We start from the raw sequence: 27,772 nt of genomic DNA, 5'->3' as shown, positions 1-27,772 counted from the left end.
TAATCCTCATGACAACTCCATGAGAAGGGACTGCATGGGAGAGGAGGAGACAGCAGCATAAAGAAGTCTAGAACATTCCAAAGGCCGTCATGACAGGTGGCTAATGAGAGGTGAAGCTGGGGTCCGAAATCAGGCACCCCTGTTCCGGAGTGCTCGCTCCTCACCGCCATGCTGCCACAGCTCCCACATGGACGAGATTCTGGTGTGGGGCTTATCACGGAGCAAAAGGGCATGTACGTTCTAGAATATTTTATTTGTAGATTCATGAAACTCCAACATTTACAGGATATTAAAACCGTTCTAAGAGACGATCATTCTAAAGGTGCAATCGCCTTTGCAAGCTTGCCAAGTCAGAGCGTAAGGGCTTTTATGAAAAGCTTCAGAAATGTGGCTTACGGGGCAATGGTTTATGGTCAACTGCCTTCTGATCTCTCATGTGAAAAATATGTACTTACAGATATTGCAGGAAACCTCACCACTTCCTTCCTAAGTGTTGGTCAAAAACACTAATTACTTGGCTAATTAGACTGTGAAGCTTCTCTTACAGATGGTAAAAATGAGCTATTTTCACCCCACAAATTTTGCTGTGACATACCACCAAAAAGGAGATGTGTTTCAATGGTTTTATTGTAGACACCACGAACAAGTAAAGCAAATCATATAAAAATAAATTAGAAACTAATGAAAATAGGTCTGCTCCTTCACCAGCGGGTGGGAGGGAACGACCTGGCTGTGGGGGAGGGAAGAGCTGATGCGGGGGGGGGGGGGCAGCCCACGAGGGAGCATGCGCCGTGAGGAGAGCTGGAGGCCTGGTCCCAGACACTTCCCCGCGATGCGGGACACCCCAAAGGAATCATCAGCCCCAACCTGATTCGTGATTTTTAGGAACTTGCTTTTCATTTTAGCTGTGCAGCTACTGCTTTTCCTTTAGTTTCTGCCCCAGACGTTCCCGGCCCCGGAAAGCACGCGCTCGCCTGGAAGCCGGACCACACGGTCGCCCTCGGGCTCTGCATTCACAGTATTTCCGACGGCCGCATCCGCCAAGAGAATCAGCGCAGAATTAAATGGACCAGCATGAACTGGGGCTCCGGGGAGGAAACGCCTGACTAGCAGTGCTAGTGCTCGCCGGCAGAGGGCGCTACGCACGGCTTGGCTCCCGCACCCAGGCCGTGAACTGCGGGTGCAAGGGGACCCATCAGACGCGAGCTACTCACCAGCGTCCAGGCTGCCGGTAGCTGCCGTCCAGCCCATGACGGGCGGGACGGCTCCCACCACGGCGCCCACCCACGTGTTGGCGATGCTAATCCTCTTCAGCGGGGTGTAGCAGCACGTATAGAGGAAAATGTTGAAGACCCCCAGGGCTCCCGTGAGGGGGTTCACCCCCCAGGTCAGGAGGGCAACTCCTGGAACGGCGCAGCAAGTGGCAAAGGTCACAGCTAGCAACGGGCTGAAAAAGAGCAGCGAACACAGAGCAATCACTTTCCGGTCCAGTTAACCACGCGGTGCACAGAGCTGTCGGAGCGAACCATCCGCCTGCCCAGTGGGGTGACCTGGGAGGCCTGCGGCTCGCCTTCCTCCCCGTGATGCGGCATCCTCTCTGTGACACCTAAAACCAGGAGGGACTGTGTCTGCAGGCGTTCTGGCTGCTCCTCTTGCATCTGCCAGCTGGGAATGAAGCTGAAGAGTCGAGGTTAGAGGCCCTGGATCGGCACACAGATTGTGTTGTGGCTGTGGGACGATGAGCGTCCCTTTGCTCATCCGTATGGCAGAGATGGTTCACTGCTCTTCCCCACGGGCTGAAGTGAGGTGGAAGCAGACCAGTGCCTGCTTGGGACAGAGTTCTGTTTGTTTTTTAAGGTTTTATTTATTTGAGAGAGTGAGCAAGAGAGACCACAAGCCAAGGGAGAGGCAGAGGGAGAGGGAGAAGCAGGCTCCCCGCTGAGCAGGGAGCCCAACGTGGGGTTCGATCTCAGGACCCTGGGGTCAGATGCTTAACTGACTGAGCCACCCAGGGTTCCGTCTTCCAGTTAGTACGAGGGACCTGACAGCTACTGATAAACTACCTGCAACACAATACTGTATCGTTTGGGCACAAACCAGTGACTTAATTCTGGAAGCCCTTCTGCCCCTGTATTTATACTTCATTTAAAAACATCACCCCATTAGCAGTAATGGATAACGATCGTGTGTCTGGGTGTATCTATCTGTAATGAATTACAGGCTCAGCATGGGACCAGCGTGGTGCCAACCGTGAAACACCAGGGGGCGGCTCTGTGGTGACAGGGTACTTCAGCTGAGTTCCCTTTCCTGCCACAGCTGGTTTCAGAGACATGGGGTTTCAAGGGGAGTCCTATGATGTTATGCATGCGGTGAAAACGGTCAAACACAACTCTCGACTGGCAGTGAGGAGTCCAAGACTGATTCTCATCAGAGCCCACTTTCTAAGGTGGACTTTGTGTGGAATCTTGTGAAAGACTTTTTGAGAGCGTAGCTGAATTGGAGGATCTATAAGCTCCTGGTTATATGCATGTTTGGTTATTCTTTTTTTTTTTTAAAGTAGGTTCCACGACCACACCATGGAACCTAGCGTGGAACCCCACACGGAACCTGACGTGGGGCTCAATCTCATGACCCTGAGATCAAGACCTGAGCGGAGACTAAGAGTCAGACGCTTAACCGACTGAGCCACCCAGGCATCCCTATTTATTCTTTCTTAAGAAACCCGAGGAGGTTCCTCAAACCTTCTCCTATCGAGGCCATAATTCCACCTCTGAGGCAACTGCATGGGGCTCAGTGATTCCACTCGATCAGATCAGATCCTGTGGACACCAGCCCTGAAGATGGAACCCAGCAGAGGGGGAGGGTTTTTTTTTTTTTTTTTTTTTAAGATTTTATTTATTTATTTGACAGAGAGCACAAGTAGGGGGAGCAGCAGGCAGAGGCACAGGGAGAAGCAGGCTTCCTGCTGAGCGGGGAGTCCGATGTGGAACTCAATCCCAGAACCCTGGGATCATGACCTGAGCCGCTTAACCGACTGAGCCACCCAGGCGCCCTGAGAGAAGTTTTGATGGAGAAGAGAACATATGCAGATACACTGTTGCCAAGGTGCTTGTTCAAGCATGCTCCATAGGGATGGTGAATTTCCACCCTGCCTCCTGGCTACCTCTTCTGGAGCACGGGGTCCCTCTTTTGGGCCCCCTTGAACTTTCATCCTGACTGTGCTTCCAGTCTGTCCCACCCTGACAACTCCCACCAGTGCCTCTGCTCCTGCCAGGGAAAGCCCACGACCACACTCAACGGCCGTACTCTCCAGAAGAAAAATCAGGAAGATGGCTCTGGGCTGTTATATCTCACCTACGCCCAGAAAAAGATGGCCAAGAAGCAGTGAAAATGTTACAACTGTTGTCCTTCTTGCAATAAGGTCGTTTATAGCTTATAAGAACAGAGTTGTTTTTTTTTTTTTTTTTTTTCCTACAGGACCGTAAAAAGCGAGATTTTGGGTGGGAGAAAAATGTGGCTCATAAACATTTTTATTTTTCCTGAATTGGACCTTGTGTTAAAAAAAAAAAAGGTTGTTCGCTCCTTCTCTTAGGTCTATGGAAGCCAGTTGGATTCAAAGGTATTAGTGTTATGAAAAGCCCTTTTAGAAAAGCACACATGAATTTAATTTATTGAGATAGGCAATTTCACATGGAAGTTTAGTTTCTGACCCCTGTAGGCATCCCAGAAAATCATGAGGCTTAATTTTGGTGTTTCAATCAGTGTGCTCGGGGGCACGGATGGAAACTGGGGAGACTGACAAGCTACATAAGCAAAAAGGAGGCTATTTACCCAGGTAGCCGCAACCATCCCTGGTACCTGGAGGCTCAAGGGACACATTTTTCCTCCTGGTACAAGAAGGCCTGAATCGGTGAACAGTTTTCTCACATTATGGGCAAAGGTGTCCAACTGCAAACTCTGCGAAGTGTATTTTCCTGTGATGGCTTTTGTTTTCCTAAAACATCTACTATTGAAATCCTATCTGTTCCTTTCAGAAAATCTGGAACTACAGAGGATTACAAATAAATTCTAAATTACAGTGAAACACGTGGATTTATATCTTCTTCATCTTTTTTCTTCAGGGAGGTATCTATTTAAAAAATAACAACATACTGAGCTGTGATATTGTTCCTTACTTTATTTCAGTATATCTTAATAATTTCCCTGTGCCACTCGGGATTCTTTTGTATCGTTGTCATTAATAGCTACGTAGTGGCCTACTGTAAATATTTCACGATTAATTCAATCAGCATACCCCTCCTGGACACTTCATATTTTCCCCTTTTAACGTGGGTGTTAAGTGTCTCATAGACTATAGTTCATAGTTCTGAGTAGGGTAAATTCTGAGAGTAAATTCCCAGACGTGAGATAGTTAAGCCAGACGACAGGCACATTTTTAGGGAGTTGACTGGTACCACCAGTCTATACTCCAGAGGGTTTAGGCCAGGTCACGCTCCCACCAGCAGTACACGAGAAAGCCTATTTCTAGAAACTGTATCAACACTGGGTATGGCGTTAAAAACAAAAACAGAAATTAACAAAGTAAAACATGTTTACTCAGATAGGATTATTCCCATTTCACAGATGAGAAACTGAGACTCAGATGACCTTTAGACAGTGAGGAGGATGGAGTGCTGACCCCAACGTACAGTCGAAAATCCAGGGGTTGCATGGGTGGCTCGGTCACTTAAGCATCCGACTCTTGATTTTGGCTCAGGTCATGATCTCAGGGTCGTGAGATCGAGCCCTGAGCTGGGCTCCGAGCTGGGCATGGAGCCTGCTTAAGACTCTCTCTCTTCCTCTCCCTCCCCCTGCCACTCGGACACGCTCTCTCTAAAAATAAATAAATAAAAATTTTAAAAAAGAGAAAATCCACATGTAACTTTCGACTCCGCCCAGACTTCACTACTGATAGAACTGCAAGAGACCCTTCTTTACCGTGATGCGCGCTTTACTGGAGAGATGAACTGCTCGTGCAGGCACGATCAGCGACAGACACGGCATTTTAAGCGGATGCTCGCAACACCTGACCTACCACAGTGGCGATGAGAGGTGGTTACGAAATTATGACAGCAGTTAATTTCATGCAGCTGTGATTCCATATTGCATGTTCTCCATTGTTTACCGTGCTCTCCCCTCAAATGGCACCACGTGCACTCTGCCAATGTTTGTGTATGAGCTCTGATCAATTTTAACTTTTAATAGATGTGTGTATATTTTTGATGGTATATGTCAAAATAGGCTAGTATCTATATATACGTATGCATTCATGACATACCTCACCTTTTAATTTGTTTGAAATTTCTACGCTACGTGGTTCGTCTGTTTTTTGTTGCAAGTCTCCAAAAAGTTTTCCCAAGAGATTTACTGAAAAAAATCTGCATATATGTGGACCTGCACAGTTCAAACCTGTGTTGTTCAAGGGTCAACTATACAAGTAAAGTAACTTGGAAACAGGATCTGTGCTCAGGACGCACTTGTTGGCTCACTCATTTGATCCAACTGGTACGTGGGGGCACGTTGCTGTAACATGACTTACTGATTCTGATTTCTTGGGTCTGCTGAGGGTCTGGGGAGGCTGGAGCCTTTAGGCTGTTGCCTTCTGCTGGGAGCCGCCTCCCGTGGGTTTAAAAGCTCCTTTGGTTTACCCTGTAGTAGAAAGAGCCTAATTTCCTATTGCATTTCCTGAGATGAAAACAATGGGAAATACTATATTAAAAAAGAAAAAACAAAACAAAACTACAAACCATGGGCAGGCCTAGGATATAATGTGGGGAGCAAGACAGACATGGTCCTTGTCCTGGGGGCACTTACACTGCAATGAGACAGTTAAGCAGAGGGGCACTCTGGGACCACTAATGGACAGCGTGTGGGTACTGGGGGTGGGCAGGGAAGGATTCTAGCCAGAAGTGCTGGGTGGACGGGAGAGGAGCTGGAAGGATGGAAAGGAGTGTTTCAGGGAGTGGGTGCTGCACAAGGGGCGGGAGGTGTCAGCCCCGGGAAGGAAAGGCTGAGACATCTATCTGAACATCGCCTCTGGGCAAATGCAGGGTCAAAGAAGTTTTCTCTGCTTTTTCAACAGGGGAAGGAAAGGACCAGATGTGCTTTTCACAAGGACCCCTCGGCCTGCCTTGGGGACCAGCGAAGACAGACAAGCATTCCCTCACCTCACGAGAGAAGGTCGCACTGGGCATCTGGGAGGAAGAGAACGGTGAGCCATGCCACCACTGCAAGCAGGAAAAACACGAGCAACAGAGATGGTTCTGGGATGAAGACAGTGTGTCCCAAGTGGCCTCTGCATCTGATTTACCATGAAATCTTGAACAATCACAGTGATAGTAAAGCTGCTTAAATTTAGCAGTTTTAATAAAGAGATCTATTTTTTTTTTTTTAAGATTTAATTTATTTAAGAGAGGGCCAGAGAGCGCCCACATGTAACCGGTGAGGGGAACAGAGGGAGAGAAGCAGACTCTGTGCGGAGCGTGGAGCCTGCCGTGCCACTTGATTTCGCGACCTCAAGACCATGACCTGAGCCGAAAACGAGAGTCAGATGCTTAACCCACTGAGCCACCTGTTTGGCGCCCCAAATTTAGCCATTTTAATAAAGAGATCTACTTCTGATGCAGAAAAGGATTAGTCAAGCGTGTTCCTTTCTCATCTCAGTGAAACACAACTATGATTTTCTGCTTTAGTGCACATAAAAGCCTGGGCTATGTCTCAAAGCCTGGAAGGATAATTTTGCTGAAGACTGACTTCTTGTTAGTTTAGGTCAACAACTCAATATACTCTTCCTCCCAATCACAGTGCTCAGCCCTTGATCAAAAAACCCATCTGCTCTCTCCCACTTCTGGATGGGTCTTGGAACGTATCCCAAACCTGGAGACACACACACACACACACACACACACACAGAGTTATTTCCCTTCTTATCATTTTTTATTTAAAATGTTGCTTAAATTGTTTTCTTAAACATTTTTTCCCATAGTCCTTTTGCTCCTTTTTATCATCTGAATTCCTTAGCAGGTGGCTTCCATTTCAAGTGCTGCTCTGAGGCCTGGTTTCTAGAAGCAAAACGAGAAGAAAGGCCAGGCAGGCTTCCTTGGGATTCCCTGGGCCGAGATGGAACTCTCCCTGGTGGGGTCTGGGGTTCTGTCGGAGTGTGGTCCCCAGACCCCCAGCATCAGCGTCACTGAGGGACTCGTTAGGGGTCCAGGTGACCCGGAGGCTTGCCAGTGTCTGAGACTCACCGCTATGCCGTTACCAGTGTGGGGTTGGCCCATCTGGCCTACATCTGGCCAAGCCAACGGAAGCTGAGCCTACAGAAGGCCTCCATCTCCACTCCACCGCCGGTGCTGACAGCAGCTGGCCTGGGTAGGTCGCCCATTTCCCGCTGTCTTTTGACATGTGTCTCTTGACATATTCTAGGTGGAAGGAACACAGGGCAGCAGCCTAGCTGTTTTCGCTCACTGACGAACTACAGGTACGTCCCCCCGCCTCTCTGCTCCATCTACCTTGATTTAATCTAGTCATGCTGCTAAGAGTTTTCGCCACGACAAGGGTGAGATGAAGCAAGCATGTCGATGTCTTGCTCATCTTGTGGATTCTGGGTGACAAGTTTGCTGGGGTTCGCTGTACTATCTCTACTATTGTGTCTCCTGCAACATTTTCATACCAAAAATGTTTTTAAAATGTGTTAATGTTCTTTTTAGTAGTTGTATGATATTCTGGTTTTCACAGAGCAGCATAACTAAGCATGGTGGACAGGAATCAGGTGGTCTGAGTTCAAGTTCTGATTTGAACTAGCTATGTAAAAGGGGGCAAATTACCTAACCTCTCTGATCCCTAGTGTCCTCAACTGTAAAATTGGGGTGTCTTAGGGTTCTTTTGATGGCAAGGTTGGAGCTCACGTCAAAGTGGCTTATACAAAAAGGCTCAGGAACAAGACTGCGGGGAAGGCAGGGGCTCTGGCTCATTGAGCTGTATGACCTTGAGCAAATTATTTAACCTGTTGGTCTTAGTTTCTTCATCTGTAGAATGGGAGGACTTCAGAGTTAAGAATTAAATGCAGGAACGTAAATAAAGCACTTAGCACAGTGCTCACCAAATGCGCACATCGCGTTCCTGTGGTCTCTTGTTCATTTATTACCATTTCTCTCACTGCTGGTATGGTCAGCCACTATGCCAAGTGTGGGTATATAACAGTGAACAAAACAGACGGCGATGTTTAGTCTCAAAAGGAAGGTAGACATTAAACAAACACAAGTACGATGAATTCTCAAACTGTCACATCGGCTACAAGAAGAACTGGCAAAATGAGACGGCGTTATCTAAATAGAATAGAAAGGAGGTAGAAGCTCCCACGGATTTATTTTTCCCACTGATTTATTTTTTTCAAACTTATGAAGGCATATGGATATGCATTAGAATATGAAAATAGATGTATACGGACTGAAGAATGTCTCTCGATTGTAAGTTATAAAAGTATGATGGCTGAGAGAGAGAGCGAGGATGAGCAGGGGATGGGGCAGAGGGAGAAGCAGACTCCCCGCTGAGCAGGGAGCCCGATGCGGGACTCGATCCCAGGACACTGGGATCATGACCTGAGCCAAAGGCAGACGCTTAACCGACTGAGCCACCCAGGCGCCCTGCACAGCATTTTCTAATAATGATTAAAATGGCAATGATAACTTTAAGAATTTAACTTTATCCTATCAAATTACAAAAAAATTAAAATAAACCAGCACCAGGAAAAACTGGATCACATGAAAAACGCTTTTCTCCCCCAAATGTTGGTGCTCTCGCGTATTTGCAACACTGTAATGGCCTTTATTAAGGAGAGGAGATTCGTATCTCTGAAAATGGTTATCACCAGAGATAACTGACATGGAGAAGATGAGCAAAGCAGATGAATGGGGTGTGATGGTATTGCAAACAATTTCTAATTTTCAATAAAACAGAATTAAGGGATGAATAAGGGAAACAGCACTATGGGGGGGAGGAAGGATTGTGGCAGAAAAAAGAATCTAGCCATTGAACTAAAATGATTTTTTCATATTCATTCACGCAGGCAAATAGGTTCGTGGCTCATGCTGAGAGGTGAATAATGATTTATTTCCCAACTCATATCCAAAACTGAATTACATTTCAAACTGAGATATCTTTCTACCGAGCATCAGTGCACGGGTGGGCTTCTCCTTCTGCCTTTCCTGCCCAAGGCTACTCCCGAAAAGAAAAAGACTAGAGGAAGGAGAATGTGTCCACACATTTCTATGGATTATTTATTCTTCCTTTAAAGTAATATATTTCTTTGTTTACTAAGCACCAATCCTTAGTGGCTCTATTGAAGTGGACTTTTCTGTAGAAATTGGGAACAAGTGAGAAAAAAAATATATGCAAGCTTTAATTTGATGACTATTTATTGGACTTAATAAACGTAACTTAGATTACTTGACTTTGAAATAACTTACTGGACAGACGTGGTCTTTCTATTTAACTCATGTATTGGAGAGGTCTACGAAACATTACATTAAGTCAAGAAGGCTTTATACTGTAAGCAGCTCTGTAGGTAATTGGTTTATACAAAAATTAATCTCATACTTCTTGGTCATTCTGCTAGGATAAATGGTTTTTAAATTACAAAATAAAATCTCCTTTGAAGGACAAAAGAAAACCCCCAACCTTAATCAAACCAAGCCAATTTAGCTTTAGTTTCCTGTATAAATCCCACATTTGAGATCTGACCTGAGTTTTTTGGGGAAAGTCTCTACAGATAACTGTTTTGAAAATGTCTCCCCAGTACCTTATTCAGGAGTTTTCTATTTCTGAATAAGACTCAAGTTACAGATACCACAAGGACTGATGAAAATTCAGAATTTAAGGAACAGGTGAAGAAAAGGTGGACACGAAACATATTTTAAGAGAAAATTAATTATAGCAGTTTTGGAAAAGCTATCAATTATGTAAATAATGATGGTAACCTGCCTAAAAATTAAATTTAAAAACACGTTTAAGAGCGCCTGGGTGGCTCAGTCGGTTGAGTGTCTGACTCTTGATTTTGGCTCAGGTCGTGATCTCAGGGTCGTGGGACTGAACTCCATGATGGGCTCCATGCTCAGCGGGGAGTCTGCTTGAGATTCTCTCTCCCCCTCTCCTTCCACCTCCCCACCCCCGGCATGTACTCCCTCTCTCTCTCAAATAAATAATTCTTAAAAAAAATGCTTAAGAGAAATTCAAGAATAAACACATATGTTTGGCACGACTATATTCAGGATGTGGGGCTGTGGCATTATATTAAGTCCCCCCCCCCCCCAAGGAAGACAACAAAGCAGGTCTGAGCTGAATGAGTTTGAAAATCAACTGAAGGAATCTTACTAATCTAGGAGGGAGATAAGCAAGACAGGCAGGGATGGGGGGAGTGAAGAGCCTTACTCACTGTTGACCTCTGAGATGTGATGCGACCTTCTAATTCAGGGATATAGCAAATGGGGACTCTTGAGTTATGCCACCTCCATTCAGTCTAAAATAAGGATAACCTATTTGTATGAAGACTGGAATTTTCAAGGAGAGAGTGCCGTAGTTTGGTCCCATCCATGGAAACCAAGTCTCAGTGTATTTCTCAAACTCCTGAGCTCCTCCACTACCCCCAGCTCCCATAACACCTCGATATTTTTCCTTTTCCCTGGTTGAGCCAGATGGTTTAATTTTCTTAACCCCTTCCCCTTTTAATTTATAGGATTCTATTTCAAAAGGCGGCTTTGTTCACCTCCATAAAGTGAGGGTCACTGAATTTTAAGGAGTCTTTGGAAAGCGTTAATAAAACACAATTGTAAGAAGGCTAGGGAATAACACTACCCATCCTGCAGCTCTGGAGAGAACCTGGAGGCACATGCTACCCCCGGAGCCTGTGGCCTAGGGGGGTGTCTGCAGACGCAGGGATGTCCAGAGGGACCAGGCTGGCGATGTAAAGGAGCAAAGGGGGCCTCCTTGAAGAAGCACGGGTGGTGACGAATGGTGGGAACTGGTCCTCAGGTCTGACCAGCAGATACCATGTGGGAACGTGCTAAAAAGCCCAGAAACCTGGGGCTTTACGTTAACATTTTCTATTTTTAAGTGCTGGCTGTTTTTAAGTAGAAAAGCGTAGTGGGCCAAACAAACAAAAAAAGTCTCTTCAGAATCTGGCCCGTCGGCTACCATTTTGCAATCAGCAGCCAAGGTGAAAGGTCTCCGCTACGAAGTATACATGGCTCCACTGCCCTAGAACTGACCCCTCCCGTACTTTCTTCAGTCTGGTGTGGCCATTCCTTTCCCAGCCTCTGAGATACAGCCTCGACATCCAAACAAGTCCTCCAAGCACGTTTCCCCTCAGCCTGCTCTCCTTGCTGCCCCCCACCCTGGCCCACGGGTGGTCCGCATGCCCTTGGCTCTCACAGGAGTCTCAGTCCTTCTGTAGACAGATCTGCGGCCTCTCCTGCCCATCCCACCACATCCTAACAGGTTTAGGGCCTGCACTCTGGACCATTCATCTTTCTGTTCCCTGTTTCCAAGGCCGGTGTGCCCCCAGTGTTGGCTGAGACAGACCCTTACAAACCACACCCAAGAGGGAACAAACACCACCTTCAGACCACCCCCCACCAATCAACGGGAAGGGCGTTTCATCGTGTCAATCTTTTCAGCTCGTCTCATGTGAGAAGAGAGAGAGAAAGTGACAGGATGTGAGACTCACTGACTCCAGGTGATTCATAAAAGGTGTTGGCTTCTAAGACTTACTGCTCAACTGGCCACAAGGGATTGACCGGGTTACTAGGATGTGACAGTTAACTCTTCGTATGTATATTTATGAGAATATCTCAATGTTTTTTGGTTATAAGCTGGGATATGGGAACTGAAGACTCCCCCATCCCCAGGACGGCTGATGAGAAATGTTCGCAGCTCACAGTGCTTCCGAGTCACTGTAAATGCTTTCTTCTTCCTTAGGACAATGAGAGAAAGGAACCTTCGCTTCCAAAAAACACCAGTGCTCCCTTCTTTCACCCGCTGCCATGGCAAAGCATGACAATGTGTACACAACCTTTCTACTGGCTCTTCATCCCGCGTGGTTCGTCACGTGGAATGATTTTCAGAACACAATTCTCTACCTTACCACCACGATTATTAAGTGGAGACCAAATTTGTCTTTCCTGCCACTTCAAATGACTGGCTAACGCTAAAAAAAAAAAAATTTCCATACTTGTAAAATGTTTATGTTCTTATTACACTTGCAGTATATACACACCCAGAGACGAATCATAACAATCCTTAGAAACTCCGCGGAGCGTTCGCCTGGCCTGGGTACTTGTCTGCCGGACCCGTGGGCCTGGGTGATGGATAATATTCACAGCTCCCCTGCAGCCTGCAAAATGTTTACATCTGCTTAAGTGCTTACTGGTAAAACCTTCAGTAAATTTGAAAAATGTCCCCTGTAAATCCCTATAATGCTTCGGCTAAACCCCGTTCTTTAAGTTAATCACGCCAACTAAACAATCCATTCATTTCACTTCGAAAACTCCACCTTCGTCATTTATTTAAACACCAGGTACTGGCCGACCCCGACCCCGGTGTTTTCATTTGTCTCAATAACCTTTCCGCCCACTCTTATCCTTCTATCTCTCCCTCCTGCAGCCTCCCAGGTGATCCATTAGGTTGGAAAAACGAACGGGGACATGCCTTCTTTCCCTGTCGGCATCACCGAGCTGGAAAACGGCTAATTCCAGGACAGGTCATCAAAGACACACGCGTTTCAAAATAACAAGGAAGGAGGCCCGGCCTCCTTTCGCTGTCCAGGCTGTCCTTACCCGGACCTCCTTTCACCTGAACTCCCAGAGCCCTTCTTGCTTGTCCCAGTTGCCCTGTTTCACTCAGTGAGTACTGATGGGCTGCCCCGGCCGTCTGCAAAGTGTTTTATGCATCTGGCTAATTTTTTCACCCAGATTATAAGCCTTTTGAGCATCATAAAAACAGAACTCGCCAGTGCTGGTAACATTATCGGTAATCAATAAATTCTTAATGAATTGAATTAGACAAAGGAATTATTTAATTCTAAAATATACAGAGGAAACACTAGACCTTGACATTCCTAAGAACAATTCATTTTAGTTAGGACAGACCAGGAAAAAGGATATTGCTTAAGAAAAAAATACGTGTTTAGGCTACATTAGAAATTTCAGTCTGAGGGACCTCAAAATAGGCAAAGAGGGCGGATTAAAGGTGTCTGCAACCCTCTGTCTTTTCTGAAAACAAAGAGAACGTAAAACAGAAACGGAACCCAAACAGAAGCTAAAAGAGAACCTAAAACAGGAAACTCTGGCTTCGGCAGAGCCGGGGAAGGCTCCGCACGGAGGACTGCGAGGGAGGATGCGCACGTCCGCAAGACCCAGTAAATATCAAATCTAATATCTTCGCGGAAAGAATTTGACGTAAAGTGCGTCCAATGGGCGTGGGGGAAGTGGGTCACAGCTAGAAGGCGACAAAGCAGAATGAGCGCCTGAGACGCACGTCTGGCCAAGAGCAAGCTCAAGCTCAGTGCAAGGAGTAGCCTTCGGTCCTCCGTGTGACTCCCCGCTCCCACCCTGCACCCCCTTGCTCTACCTTTCCTGCATCCCCTTCCCTGGCCCGGGATGAAGCATCTGGCCCCAGCTTGGACAGTTCTGTTCCCTCTCACGAGGCTGTGCCACTGGGGCAGAGGACTCCGCTGGCACGCCCAGGGGCTGAGTCTGTTCAAGCCAAAGCGGGATCAGAAGAGCCAAGGTGCCGAGAGAGGAAAATGAAGTTGGAAGTGCGGAGAAAAGCGGAGGTGGACATCCTTCCCAGAAGTCTGGCGATAAGGAGAGTAAGAGAAAAACCAGATGCAGCACCTGATTGAGCAGACTTTTCTCCCAAGACAGAAGGACCACTTGTCCAAATATGAAGTCAGAAGGTACGAGAGAGACCCTAGGGAGAGTCTGAGCCCAACACCTGCTCTCAGTCGAGCTGGTCTCTAGGTCTTTGAGCTTGGGGACCACAGGTAGAAACGGGGTCCCCAACAACCGCCAAAAAACAGGTGTCGACTTCCAGCAGCTATTATCTGCTATGGAAAAAGATTCGGTCCTCCTAAGCAGATCTGAGGTGCACCTTAGAAGAACTACTGGGGAGTCCCCTTCTAACTCCCCCTCTTCCTCTGACCCCTCACCCTGGCCATCCTCAAACTACCAGATCCGTTTTACCCAATTAGGACCAAGGCGGCAAGTAGCCAGGGAGCTCCAGTGAGTGGAAGGAGTCCCAGAGTGCTGGGTACCCGTGACATGGAAAGGGGTGGAAGGAAAGGAAACAGAGGCTCAGAGGAGTCACACTTCTTGGTTTTGCCCGTGACAAGTTCCTTACCAGCAACGTGGCCCCAGACTACGGAGCTGTGGCTCGCTCAGGCTGTGACAAGGCCGTGCGGACACACAGCCCCAGGGGAACAGAGGCATTTGGCTCCAAGTTCACAGGGGATAAACTCTGTGGTGAGGCGCCAATACCAGATCTTAAAACCGCGCCACCGAGACCCTCCGGAGCCACTGTCTCCAGGCGTCCTCAGAGGCAAACGGTGATGCCAGAGCTCTCCAGCCAAAGGCACCAGGACTCCGAGGTTAGCCCCAAGCCTCCGGGATTCTTCCTCAGTGATGTGAGGTACACTGTGCTCGAATTCATCAAGTGGTCCCCAAGCCATTAAAGACTGATAAATAATTCTGCCACAAAGGCCCCAGGGCTGAAGTAAAAAGCACAGAAAGCCACGGGGTCAAATGTTTCCACAGGAGTTACATTTGGTAAACAGAAGCTACAAAAGGATGTTTCTGTTAAACCACCTGCAATTATTAAGGCCACAGCGTTCTCTAGAACAGTCAGAGGAAGTAATCACTTCTTGTGGGCCTGCAAGAGTGAGGATGGATTTAAACATGTCATCTTAGTATTAAAAAAAAACCAACAACAACGAAAAAGTCATCTTTCTATCCACTAGGAAAAGCATATTTTCCCAAGAGCTGATAAAGGAAGACAGTCTTTCTTTTATTAGTGGTGAGTGAGAACCTTCGATATACGGACTTGGCATTTTATGTAGGCGATAAAAGTGATAATTAAAAGTACCGTCCTCTCTATCCTCCTTGGGAAAATGAAACAAATGATAGTGTAATTTCACAGATTTTATCCTCATTAGATGGTATTTTAGCTATAAAGACTTTTACCTTTGATTCTCAACACAACTGCAGAAAGTTTCTGTTGCCTAAAACGTAACGGATGTGTGCATATTGTAACCGGCTTTCTCGAAAACCGTCCATTATCTTACTATTGCTCGTTTATTAAATGCATTGAACGTTACTTTCTCCATCACCGGAAACAACGAAGCTGCACAACGAAGCTGCGGTGGCCGCTCGGGAAACAGAGGGCAGGCAGCATCGAGGCTGGAAATCAGACCCGTCACAGGACTGCGTGCACTTTCACAGTCTGGAAACACAGTGGGGCTGCCGTTTGTTTCTTTCATGTAGGTCAGCCCCATGGTGAAAATACATTATACTCAAAATTAGCCTTCAGGATTCCCTGCAGCGATCCAGAAAGTGCATGCAAGGTTACGTATGTCCAATTCTGGGAAATGACGTCCACTCAAGTTTGAGAATCACTGAGTTCCACAAAAGGCGGGAACAAAAGGAAGGCCTGTATTTAGACAGGTGGGTGTTCAGACCGTTCGGCTTTTATGGCTCCCAGGGGAGGAGAGATGGGGGTTCCTAGAGAGGTCTGTCTCCCTGCAGGGGTCTGGTCCTCTCTGTAGGAACGTCAGGCACTGGCACTTGGACTGAACAGCCGTGTATTTTTGCTGTGGTGGCTGTGAGCGCTCAACGGGACAGTGGGGCTGCTACTTCTCTGGAGTTCAGTTTTCCTGTCTGCTTACCTACTCTCCCTCCTGACGAATTATGCGGTGCCTGTACCGAGGCTGCAGAATTTAAGAAAGGTGGAGAGAGCTGCAGACAGTGGAGACCTTCCTCAAGGGACATGCAGAAGCTGTGGAAGACAGAAAGCTCCAGAAGGCAGGTGGACTGGAGAAGCAAAGGCAGGGAGGCAGGGACGGGCGGGGTTTGTTTGTGGGAGGAGAGATGGAAAGGCTTTGAAAAGCAGATACAATTCAAGCGAACTTGCAGGCAATGGCGGCCAGCCTGCAGTCTGAATGGAGCAACAGCAAACTTGACCTCCGCCGTGACCACCCTGGTCCATGCCATCATCCACTCCCCTGGGCCCGTACCAGGCCTCTGCTCACTCTTGTGACGCTCCGGTACATTCTGAAGAGTTCTTTCAGACACATAAATGTGATCACAGCAATCCCATAGTTATGACTCATTCCCGGCGTCCCAGTGCCCCCAGGATTCAAGCCGGACTTCTCACTAGGCTGTAACTCATCCCATACCACTCTGCTCCGTCTGGCCACGGCGGCCTCCGTTCTGTTCTCTTCCCCATGTCAGGCCCACTGACCACCTGGGCTTTGCACCTGCTGCTCTCTCTGCGGCCTTACCCTTCGGGTCTCGATGCATACACCACTCCTCAAATGCAGCGTCTCTCTACTTCTCTTTCTCAAAGGGTCTCCACCAATTGCTCCATGTCACCTGTTTGTTTATTTTCTTTGTACCACTGATGGCCACCTAGAATGACCTTTTAAAATTTACTTGTTCACTGGTTTACCTTCTTCCTCCCCCACAGCACCGTAAGGAGGGCAGGTACTGGGTCATGTCAGCCACATTCCAGCATTTAGCCGGAGCCTAAAGCCCAGAGATGCTCAGCACGTGGTTGTTGAAAAAGGAGTCACCACCACAGGGATGACCGCACTGTCCTTCACCGTCTGCTTTAGAAGAAGAGCCGCGTTCTCATCGAACCCTGTGAGGTAAGGGTGCTATCCCCATTTCAGGGAAGAGACTACAGCAGTTTACGACTACGCTCCTGCCCGGTGATGCAGGAGGAGAAGCTGGATTTTGAGTCCAGGCAGGGTGACCCCAAAATCTTATGCTCTGCAATCTACATCAGTATGGTCCCCAGGGAAAACCGAGTGCCCTGAAAACCCAGTCGTTTTGCACACAGTAAAATCCACACGTTTCAGGGGTACGGTTAGTTCTGCGTTCTGAAAAAGATGTACAATTGTATAACCGTCTCCACGACCAAGATATAAACTATTTCTGACCCCTCACAAAGTTCCTTCACGCTCCTGTCCTCAAACCCCTTCCTTCTCCCCCAATTCCTGGTTACCACTGATCTGCCCTCTGTCCCTACAGTTTTGGCTTTCCAAAATGTCACACACACGGAATCGTACAGTATGCAACCCCTGGTATCTTTCACTTACAATGCTGTGGAACTGTATCCACATCATTGTACCCACACACACTCACCAGCTGAGGGACAGTTAGGATGCTTTCGGCAATCATGATTCAAACTGTTACAAGCACTCACATACACGTCTTTGCATGGACATGTGTTTCCAGAGACACGCAGGAGTGGGGTTATATGGCAAATCTCGTTTCGCTTTATAGGGATCTGCCGAACTGTTTTACAAAAAGTAAGTGTACCCCTTTGTACTCGCACCAGCAACCCAGGAGGATGCCCGGCACTCCGCACCCCTGCCAGCTCTTTGTATTACTGTTTTACAAATGTTAACTGTTTTCATAGGGGTGCAGTGGCATCTCATTGTGGTTTTCATTTGCATTTCCCCTAATGACTAGTGATGTTGAAAACCTTCTTATGCGTTTATTTGGTATCTGTGTGTCTTCTTTATTTTTTTTAATTTTTATTTATTTTTTATTTTTTTAAAAGATTTTACTTGAGAGAGAGAGCAAGTGAGCACGAGCTAGGGAGAGGGAGAAGCAGGCTCCCCATGGAGCAGCGAGGCCCATGCGGGACCCGATCCCAGGACCCTGAGATCATGACCTGAGCTGAAGGCAGACGCTGAATGACTGAGCCACCCAGACACCCTGTATGTCCGTCTTCTTTAGTGCAGTGTTTGTTTGAATGTTTTGTCCATGTTTTAATTGGGTTGCTTTCTTGGTGGTGGGTTTTAGGGATTTTGTATGTATTCTGGACCCAAGACCATCATGAGCTCCATGCTTTGCAAATATTTTCTCCCACTCTGCGGCTGGTCCGGTCATTTTCCGAAGTGTTTCTGGGAGAGCAGACATTTTTATTTTGGTGAAGTCTATTTTACCTATTACTTCATCTATGGTTTGTGCTTTCTGCGTTCCACGTGAGAATTCTTTGCCTAGCTTCCTGCAGCTGGATTCTGTGTCCTGACCTTGTCTCTCATGCCCCTGCTACATTCATTTACGAGTTCTCATAGCTTTTTTGTAGATTCGTTTGAATTTTCCACGTAAACGGTCACACTGTCTGTGAACGGAGAGTGCCTTTCTTCCTTTCCAAGACACAGGCCTGTTGTTTCTTTTTCTCGTCTTGCGCTGAAGAGCCCTAGCACAACACACACCGCGGTCCAAGCCCTACAGAATTTGGTGTGGCAGGCACGTTTTCTCAGCCTCCTTCCCGGCTTCGCCTCCTCACTAGGCTCCTTCAAATCCTTCCCTCTGAGTCTGGCCAAGTCATATGTTTTTATCCTGAAACACCTACTTTGCGTTCCCTTCCCTGCACCTTTGCTCCTCATGTTCGTCTTGCCTGGCATGACCTCTGCTTTATTCTATCCAAAGTCGGTTTGTCTGTCAAGGTCTACGGCCCACCCCCACCCTCCTGCTCACGCTTCCTCCTCACTGATCGCTCGCGCGTGTCCCAGTGGCCTCCTCACCCCCTTGATGCCATGCGCCAAGTATTCCTGTCTCAGTCTCCGCTTCTGTATTTCCCTCGCTTGGGAGGTCATTTCTACTTCTCTAACGTCTGTCCGTCCGTCCATCTATCCATCCATCGGTGCACCCATCCCTCACTAAGCATCAGAGAGCTGCCAGACGTGATAACTGAAATGCAGGCTCCGTGACGTGAGGGATTCTTGTCTGCTTTGTTCCCTCTGGTATCGTGGCATTAAAAATAGTGCCGGGCACAGAGGAGACACTCAGGAAATGGCTTCATGTAAGTGATCTTGGGTGCTGGAGATACGCAGATGGGACTCAACCTTTGTCTTGGAAGAAAACACAATGTAACAGAGCAAGAGGGGCGCCCAAAGAACAGCACATGCTCCAAGACAAAACATCTAACCCCGCCTTGCTGGAATGCGGGAGGAGCTGTCCTTCCAGTGGAAGGAACGCCTGGCACAACGCCTTCCCCAGGCCACGGAGGGGCAAGGTCAGCACGCCTGGCAGGACAGGTGAAAACACCAGCAGTTCCGTTCAGGCACAACCGAACACAGAGGGATGAATGAGTAAAGGTGAACACCGCGAGGGGGTGAAGCTGCGAGGACCGGGAAGGTTCAGACCCTGAAAGGCCTTATAAGATGCAGTAAAGCACTGAAAATAAAATAGTTCCTCTTAAATATGTTTAGAAGACGTCCAAAGGTTTTAAGCCAGAAACCGATGTGATCACTGAAGGAGAAGCTATGGAAGACAGCCGGAAAGAGTGGTTGGAGACCAGCTGGGGTGCGGTTATAACGACTGGGGCGAGCTGGGGATGCTCTGCCGAGCACGGCAGGGCGAGAGGGCAGACTCCAGGGTGCTTCTGGGGCTGGAAAGACACAGTCTCGCCCACAGTCGGATGAAGGGGGTGGGACGGAAAGTCTAGAGTGACTTACAGGCGCCTGCTTTGCAATGTGAATGAACACAAAGCCAGCGTGGGAGAGGAAGTGATGTACTGGGATATATACATCCGGAAGCTGATATGCCTCCAGAGGCACCCCAGAAGAGACTTTCAAAGGGTCTCTGCTCAGAAGAACAGTCTGGCCAGGAGGTATGGACAGTGAAGAGTACAGCGTCTGCAGAGAAAGAATGAGATCAGAAGGGGGCTAGCGACCACCGACAAAGGCGCGGCCAGAGGAGGAAGGAACAGAAAGAACGTGGAGGCGAATAGGTCGGGTCAACTCTCACTCATTTTCTGGTTCTCAGCTTCAAGAAATCACCCTTCCACTAAGTCCACCCTGGACTTCGCCGGTCTGGGTCAGGCTCTCCTCTTCATCACCCAGCATGCCCCTCCTACTGTGCGGACCATTGCACGTCTGGTCTGGTGCAGGGCCTGGCTGGCAGGTGCATTCAGAGGTACATTTGTGGTGTCAACTGTCCTTCTCATGACAGCACTTCGTGTCCTTATGCACCTGGGCTGCCACCTCCTCCACGCGATCCGAAGACAATGGAGAGCCTGTCATCCACCTCTCAGTAACCCTGGCAACCGGCACACTCCTCTACTGGGACAACCTTCTCTTACAAACGTGTCCTGATGGTGGTAGTGGGAAGGAAGGATTCGGTAACGCCACCGCTGAGTGGTCGGACCAACACCGGCATGGCCATGGAAACACGTACACCTACCACTTTCTGAGTTCTCTCTCTTTCCAAGTGTTTTGCTTCTTTCTCCCTAACCCTGGAAGCTAATCTAAATTTCTTTTTTATGTTATTGCCTGATAAGTGCTAGAATATTTATATTTTAATGCAAATTTTGAAAACAGGTGAAATTTCTACCAATAGCTTTTTTCCACTTGATTTTAAACCTTCTTCCCAATAATGCACATGTATTTGCATGATTTTATGGCTCTTGTTGTTACCTGCACGGCGATGGCGTGAGATGAACAAGATTGGAACTGCGATCCCTCCAGGAGGGAGAGGCGGTGGGGAAAGAGGTTAATTCAGTGACTTGCCCAAGCTTCGAGTCTGTTAGGTAACATTTTTCACTAGACTCTGACTACCATATGAAAAACATCTGAAGACTGAAATGCCTTCTATTATACAGATTTTTTAAAAAATTGCTGGTTAAGTTTCTCCAGTCACCAAGTTAAAATTGGATCACACTGAATCTGACTTTCCAATGACATTTACCTTCATTACGTGACTTGTGGATCTGACTCCTTAGGTGAGCTGACTCGCCCTTCAATGTGAGTTCCTGACGTGTGACGTGAATTCTATGCTCCATTCTCTGCCAGAGAATCAAAAGGGAGCTCTAAGTCCAACTCTCTCCTGACAAGTCATTCAGAATCATGACATTTTTGCCAGAAATGTCCAAACCAGTTAGCTGACCTTACTTATCTTCTCTAATTTATAAGCAAATGTAAAGACACAGAGTGTCATTTTTAAAAAGCTATTTAGAGGGGCGCCTGGGTGGCTCAGCCAGTTAAGCATCTGTCTTCGGCTCAGGTCATGATCTCAGGGTCCTGGGATCGAGTCCTGCATTGGGTTCCCTGCTCGGTGGGGAGTCCACTTCTCCCTCTCCCTCTGCTGCTCCCCCTGCTTGTGCTCTCCTGTTCACGCGTGCTCTCTCTCAAATAAATAAATAAAATCTTAAAAAAGAAAAGCTATTTAGAGAGGTATGTGTTACAGTGTGTACACACTAACTGATTTAGACACAATACACTTTCTGTTCATGTGCTTTTTTTTTTCTCCTCTAGTCAAAAAAAGCAATTGGCCTTTATAGGAAATAGACTTAAAAAACGGGAATTTCTGTGAACATCAGCACCATCCCCACCATCTGTGTCAGGTGGCACAGAGTCATCATCCAGCCTGGACATCATTGAGAGTGAGAGTGAACGCCATCAGTAATCCTGGGGTAAAGCAGGGCTGTCCTGGCCAAACCGGGACGAACGGCCACTTTACAATCATGTCCTGTGGTGGACGACATTCCCCACACTGCCTGACACACAGACGAGACTGGCACCCCCTCTCCTCTCTCTTTCATGGTCTCAGTTTAACCTCTGGATCAGGGGCACCTGAGTGGCTCGGTCGGTTGAGCGTCCGACTCTTGGTTTCGGCTCAGGTCGTGATCTCTGGGTCCTGGGATCGAGCCCTGTGTCACGTTCCATGCTCAGCAGGGAGTCTGCTTGAGATCCCCTCTCCCTCTGCCCCTGCTCTCTTCCTCTCTCTCTCAAATAAATCAATCAATCTCTAATCCCTGGATGAGGCTGAACCACTAGAGAGGCTCCTTAGGCCAATATGTCTGGCCACAAGCTTCTTCCACCCAACCTGCTTCAAGGCCATTCACTCTAAACGGTTCTCAGCAGGAGCTGTTCTTTGGTATTCCCCCCAGCTTGTGCCCAGAGATGCTTCAGAAAATGATTTGCTTCCTCCACGGAAGTCACACAGGACATTCTTCTAAGATCATCACCAAGGATCCCGTCTTATTTGTTAAAGAATAGAGAGGCAGAAGTTTGGTCTCCCAAGAGTAGTGTTTTCTTCTCATGGACAAAGAGACTTTCAAAGACAGTTATGTGTAGTTGTTACAGGACTCAGGGCAGGGAGTGCAAGGGAGTAGGCCCAATTTTGGTTCTGCCGCTTCTCTGTAATACTTGGATCCTCAGTTTCCCCCCTGCGTACTGGGGGCATTCAACCCCATCTATCTCAGGGTGCTGCAGGGAGAATTAAATCTCAGTAATGCACGCAACGCTTACCCTTAACGACGGAGCTGTGATTTCACCGGGAATGCAGAATGAAATCCACAGTCAACCTTACTAACTATGTGAACTGGAGAAGTTTTCCTTGTTTTTACCATTTATCGCATATTCTATTTTCTATAACCCTGACTTTCTTTATATGTGTCTCTGCTTTGCTAAAATACAGCCTTATGATACCTCTAACCCTTTCTGGAATAAATAATAAATTAAACAAGCAAAACAAACCAAACCAAAACAAAGCACTATCTTCTGGGTCAGCTCCCAAAGCGTTCAGTGCCCACCCCCCCGCCACGTTTTTCGGGAAGACAGGACAAAAAGTTCAGAGACTGGCAACCATGGGAGTGCACAACCGTACTGATTGCCCAGGTTATAAAAAAACAAAACAAAACCAAACCAAAAAATCAACCCCAAAAACTAGAACAACTGGTCCAGGCATATGTTTCTTTCCTTAGTATATTTATTTAGTATATTTCTTATATTACTCCTTAGACTATAATTTTATTTACTTCAGTAAAAATTTTCAAAACAAACTGCCATCACTTATATATATATATATATTCACGCAAATGCTCATAGTATTTCTTTAGACTGGAGAGGCCAAGCTAGGTACAAAGACAGAAACAGCTGTCATCAGTAAAGGTGTCCAAGGACTTCCTTCCCAGACCCGTCAATAACGTCGGGAACTTACACTTCATATGCCAAACCGCGAATTCTATGAAGTGGGATAGGTTCAGTAAGGCGGATCAGCCCAAGTCAAATGGAGCAGTAAATACCAAATCGAGGACTTCAAAATAAACTGGCTGGGCTTTGCACGTAAATGCCCAATAGCCATTGTGAACATCAGAACCACCAACGCTGAGAAATTAATGCTAATGGATGGTCTGTGAGACATTCTCTTATACCCCCCACAGCCACCCACTTATAAAATACTCACTTCTAGGTTATAATAAACACTAAGCGGTGAGATATAAAGTCTTCGGTTTTAAAACTATGATTCTCAGGGCAAGGTTCTTCTGCCCCAGACTTGGAACAGCTCCTTGCACCTGTTTGATAATATACAGCCCAGCTCTACAGATAAGCTGGAGTCCCTTTTTCAGCCCTATCATTTGCCCTTTTAGAGGCTACTTTAGGTAGCAATTAAGGTTTATTATCATAGATGAGATTCTGCCTGGGTCATCTTGCAAACAAAAGATGAAGGTACCGGTTTAACAAGACTAATACTTGTGCAGCAGCCTCTCTCCTCTAAAGGACGGGCGTGGCCAATGCCAACCACCAAGGCCACGTGTGCCTCTCCCTGGATGCACTGGTCCACTCGGCTTTTCCTGGGTGCAGGGAACGACCACACTGGGCAGAGTAAGACGAGATACTAGGAGAACGGCAGGCCTTTATCTGATCATCATTAGATGCCTGAGGGCTGCTTGCTGGGCCTGTCCCACATTTCCCCCAGTTCTCGAGGAGACTGTGATTTCCCTGCAGGAAGGACTTCCCTGTGATCCGACCAGCGGCACGGGCGCCTTCTAGCTTTTGAGATGGGCCAGAGAGCTTGCATTTGCTTTTCTAGAACAGCTCCACCCAGATGAAAGTACTCCTGACACTTTAAATAAAAACGCAGCACATGGCTTTATTTATATTTCAAAAAAAGAAATAGAGTATCAGGGGATATGAGATTTCTGCTCTCATATGTTTCCATCGCCCAATGTAATATAACGGTATTTTAAATGCACTGAAGGACTGAACGGCTCCAAACAGCTAATATTAAAAGTCATTTTTACGTACACTTCTGACCATACGGCATTTGTTTCCTTTACGGTTTTACTGAATATTTGTGATTATCTGATCCACAAGTGTTACCCCAATACATTTTACGCTCCGTGAGGGCACTGCCCATGAAATGGGAGGAGAGGACTCACTGATTTAGAATTGTCAGTAAAACCATTTGGTCCTTTTTATGCTTCTTGGCTTATGATATCCACCGGATTTGAAAAAAATATTTTAAAATGCCAATTTCAAGGTCTCCAGGAAGTAAAATGTTTAATTATTAACCATTAGTGATATTAAAATATTTATATGCCTTTTAGTTCTACTTAATTGAATTTGGTAGCAAGGAGAGTAATGGGGGTAGTGCTTTACTCGGCAGATAACAGCATTATCAGTTTGTCTGAAAAAGTAAGGCTTCAGACAGATCTTTCTTCGGAGACCCTATATGGATTTGTCTGAAATCATTTGTGTTAATGGAATGTTTTCATCCTCAGCCCCTCCAAGCGAAACAAGTCCGTGTTTCAAAATGGAATTTCATAAAGAAATCCATTGCATGAGTTACTCCCACAACAGAACAGTAAATCTTAGATCTGTTTTAAGTGCTCTGTAGTACATTTTGGGGAGAGTTGAAAAGTACTGTGATAGAGACTTCTATTCATGATTTTACCTGATCTGTCCACGAACCAGAGGTCTGTTCTTTGTCCTATTCATGTTTGAATCAAACGGCACCTCAAAAAACTGCAAAAAGATTGAAAAAAGACAGAAGACATTAAATATAACATGAAACAATTCTTCTCTTCTGCTTCAGTTCTATACTTCTGTCCACAGTAAATGTCATTTAATTTTGGTCTTATGAACTCATACTCTTGGCGCTCAAAACAGAGGAAAATTCTCGGGGAGAGACACATTTAAAAATTATATGCAAAAGGGGTGCGTGCCTGGGTGGCTCAGTCAGTAAGCATCTGCCTTCGGCTCAGGTCATGATCTTGGGGTCCTAGGATCGAGTCCCGCATCGGGCTCCCTGCTCAGCGGGGAGTCTGCTTCCCCTTCTCCCTCTGCCCCTCACCCCATCCATGCTCTCTCTCAAATAAGTAAAATCTTTAAAAAATTATGAGCATTTGGGGCGCCTGGGTGGCACAGCGGTTAAGCATCTGCCTTTGGCTCAGGGCGTGATCCCAGCGTTATGGGATCGAGCCCCACATCAGGCTCCTCTGCTGTAAGCCTGCTTCTTCCTCTCCCACTTCCCCTGCTTGTGTTCCCTCTCTCGCTGGCTGTCTCTATCTCTGTCAAATAAATAAAAAAAATCTTTAAAAAAAAATTATGAGCATTCATTGTCTAGAATACGCATGGTTCCACTTTGATCCACTCTGAAAACCACAGTTAAATATACAGTTGCTTCCTTCAGAGGAAGTTAACTGTTGCAGGTGTAAAGGTTTCGTGCTCTAGACGATCTCAGAACCTTGCACATGTCCCCACGCCTGTGAATCAACCAGTGGAAATGGGCCACTAACGTCAAGAACCAGGGCTGAGGGATTAGGACCCCAGATGAAACTATAAACGGCCAACAAGGTGACACTGTGACCGGCGTAACCACCTCTCTCCGTCTGGGGCAGCTCCCCTTTCACACCTGTGATCCCAGGATCATTACCAGCAGCCCTTCTCGCTCTCCAAGCATCCCCGTCTGGACAATACACTGGTATGGTCACCCTAACAATGAGGTACTGGGTCTGCTCTCCAGAAATTCACACTATAACATACGGGTCGACAAGCTCACAGGTGACATCCAGCCTGCACCTGCCTCTGTACAGCTCACAAGATGAAAAAATTTTTTTTTTACGTTTTTTTAATGACTGGAAAAATAAACGCAAAGCAGAAGAACATTCTGGGACATGTGAAAATTATAGGAGAGTCAGGTTTCAGTATCCATTAGTAGAGTTGTGTTGGAACTCACCCACACTTGCTGTCTACGTCTTGCTATGGCTGCCCTCACACCCCAACGGCCGGGTCGGGTAGTTGCAACAGAGACGGTATGGCCCACAAACCCTAAAATATTCACTCTTTGGCCCTTTACTGAAAAAGGGTTGCTGACCTTTAATCTAGCAGAAAGACCAGGATACAGATGATTATTATAATGTGCACAGTACAATGAAAGAGAGATGTGCTAAAACGGGCCCTGAAGCAGCCCGGGAGGCAGGCAGGCAGGGCACGCATTCTTCCAGAACTCTTTTTTTTTTTTAAGATTTTATTTATTTATTTGACAGAGAGACAGCCAGCGAGAGAGGGAACACAAGCAGGGGGAGTGGGAGAGGAAGAAGCAGGCTCCCAGCGGAGGAGCCCGACGCGGGGCTCGTTCCCAGGACTCCGGGATCACGCCCTGAGCTGAAGGCAGACACATAACGACTGAGCCACCCAGGCGCCCCTCCTTCTAGCACTCTTAAAACAGACTTCAAGACTCAGCAGGAGTCGGATGCTTTAAGGGGCCTGGAGGGAAGAAAAGAGCAGTCTAGACGCAAGGGGAAACGAACAGAGAGAAAGACACAGGAAGCAGAAACTTCATGATAGGCTCGAGTAGCTGGAAAGAGTTCAGGATGGCACAGAGGTTCAAGGCCAGGCTTCGCAGTGAGAGATGACGGTTACATTTCAGCTTTACCAATGACTAGTGGCTATGTGACGCTGTCTGGAAGCCAGTTCCCTCCTCTGTAAAATGAGGGCAGTAACATATAACTTGCACAGTTAATGTGAGGATTAATAAGATGCAGCATCATGCCTGGCACAGACCAAGAGCTCGATAATGACTAATTTAACTATGATTACACCAGTGTTGCTGGATGGCTGGACATGAAGTTCCAGGGGCAGGTGAAGGGCCGGATCGTGGGGAGCTTCACATGCCACCCTAACATGTAGGAGATGCATTTTGGGCAGATCACTATGACTGCCACTTGGAGGACGGTTTTGGCTGTAATGGCCCTGGGACAGATGGTGAGGGTCTAACAAGGCTGTGGCAGTGGAGATGGAGAGAAATCAACATCCTGCCTTACCCTCTAGCCCAAGAGCCTTTTAGTGTACACACTTTCACCAAGGGGACCTGCCATTTACATTCCAACTAGCAGTGTCTAAGAGTTCCATTTCCAGACCCTTCTAGAACTCAGTTTTGGGTCATTTCCGGTGGCAAGGAACTATAACCGTCCGAGGTGCCTGCCAAGGACAAAGGAAATATGGACTGGCTGGCCAGAAAAGGTAGTTATAAATACCAGCTGTGGTCCTGTGACCAGGGGCAGACACAGGAATGGAAGAATTCTGAATCCTTTTATTTTCATGTAATCATATTCACATATATAAACCAAAGTTTTTATTCCTCTCTCCCATTCTCCTACCACTGAATGTATGCTACTAGTATTTCCCATCACGTCTCAGAATTTAGGCTGCACGACATCAAGG

The 27,772-nt window shown here is 47.0% G+C and overlaps 1 protein-coding gene across 1 annotated transcript; it reads right to left on the bottom strand.

Annotated features, from left to right (window-relative positions):
• LOC130544516 (protoheme IX farnesyltransferase, mitochondrial-like) lies at nt 1–25,094 on the bottom strand. The gene is made up of 2 exons (XM_057316584.1): nt 25,002–25,094; nt 1–1,447 (listed from the first exon to the last, which is right to left on the bottom strand). Exons 1-2 carry the CDS (start codon nt 25,043–25,045, stop codon nt 1,207–1,209), a joined length of 285 nt encoding a protein of 94 aa, XP_057172567.1. The 5' UTR covers nt 25,046–25,094; the 3' UTR covers nt 1–1,206.
• Nucleotides 25,095–27,772: the final 2,678 nt, after the last annotated feature.

This window comes from Ursus arctos, unplaced genomic scaffold, assembly GCF_023065955.2.
Source record: "Ursus arctos isolate Adak ecotype North America unplaced genomic scaffold, UrsArc2.0 scaffold_219, whole genome shotgun sequence".
Classification (NCBI taxonomy): domain Eukaryota; kingdom Metazoa; phylum Chordata; class Mammalia; order Carnivora; family Ursidae; genus Ursus; species Ursus arctos.
Note: the sequence above shows the minus strand (reverse complement) of the source record. Positions and strands in the feature narration are given on the sequence as shown.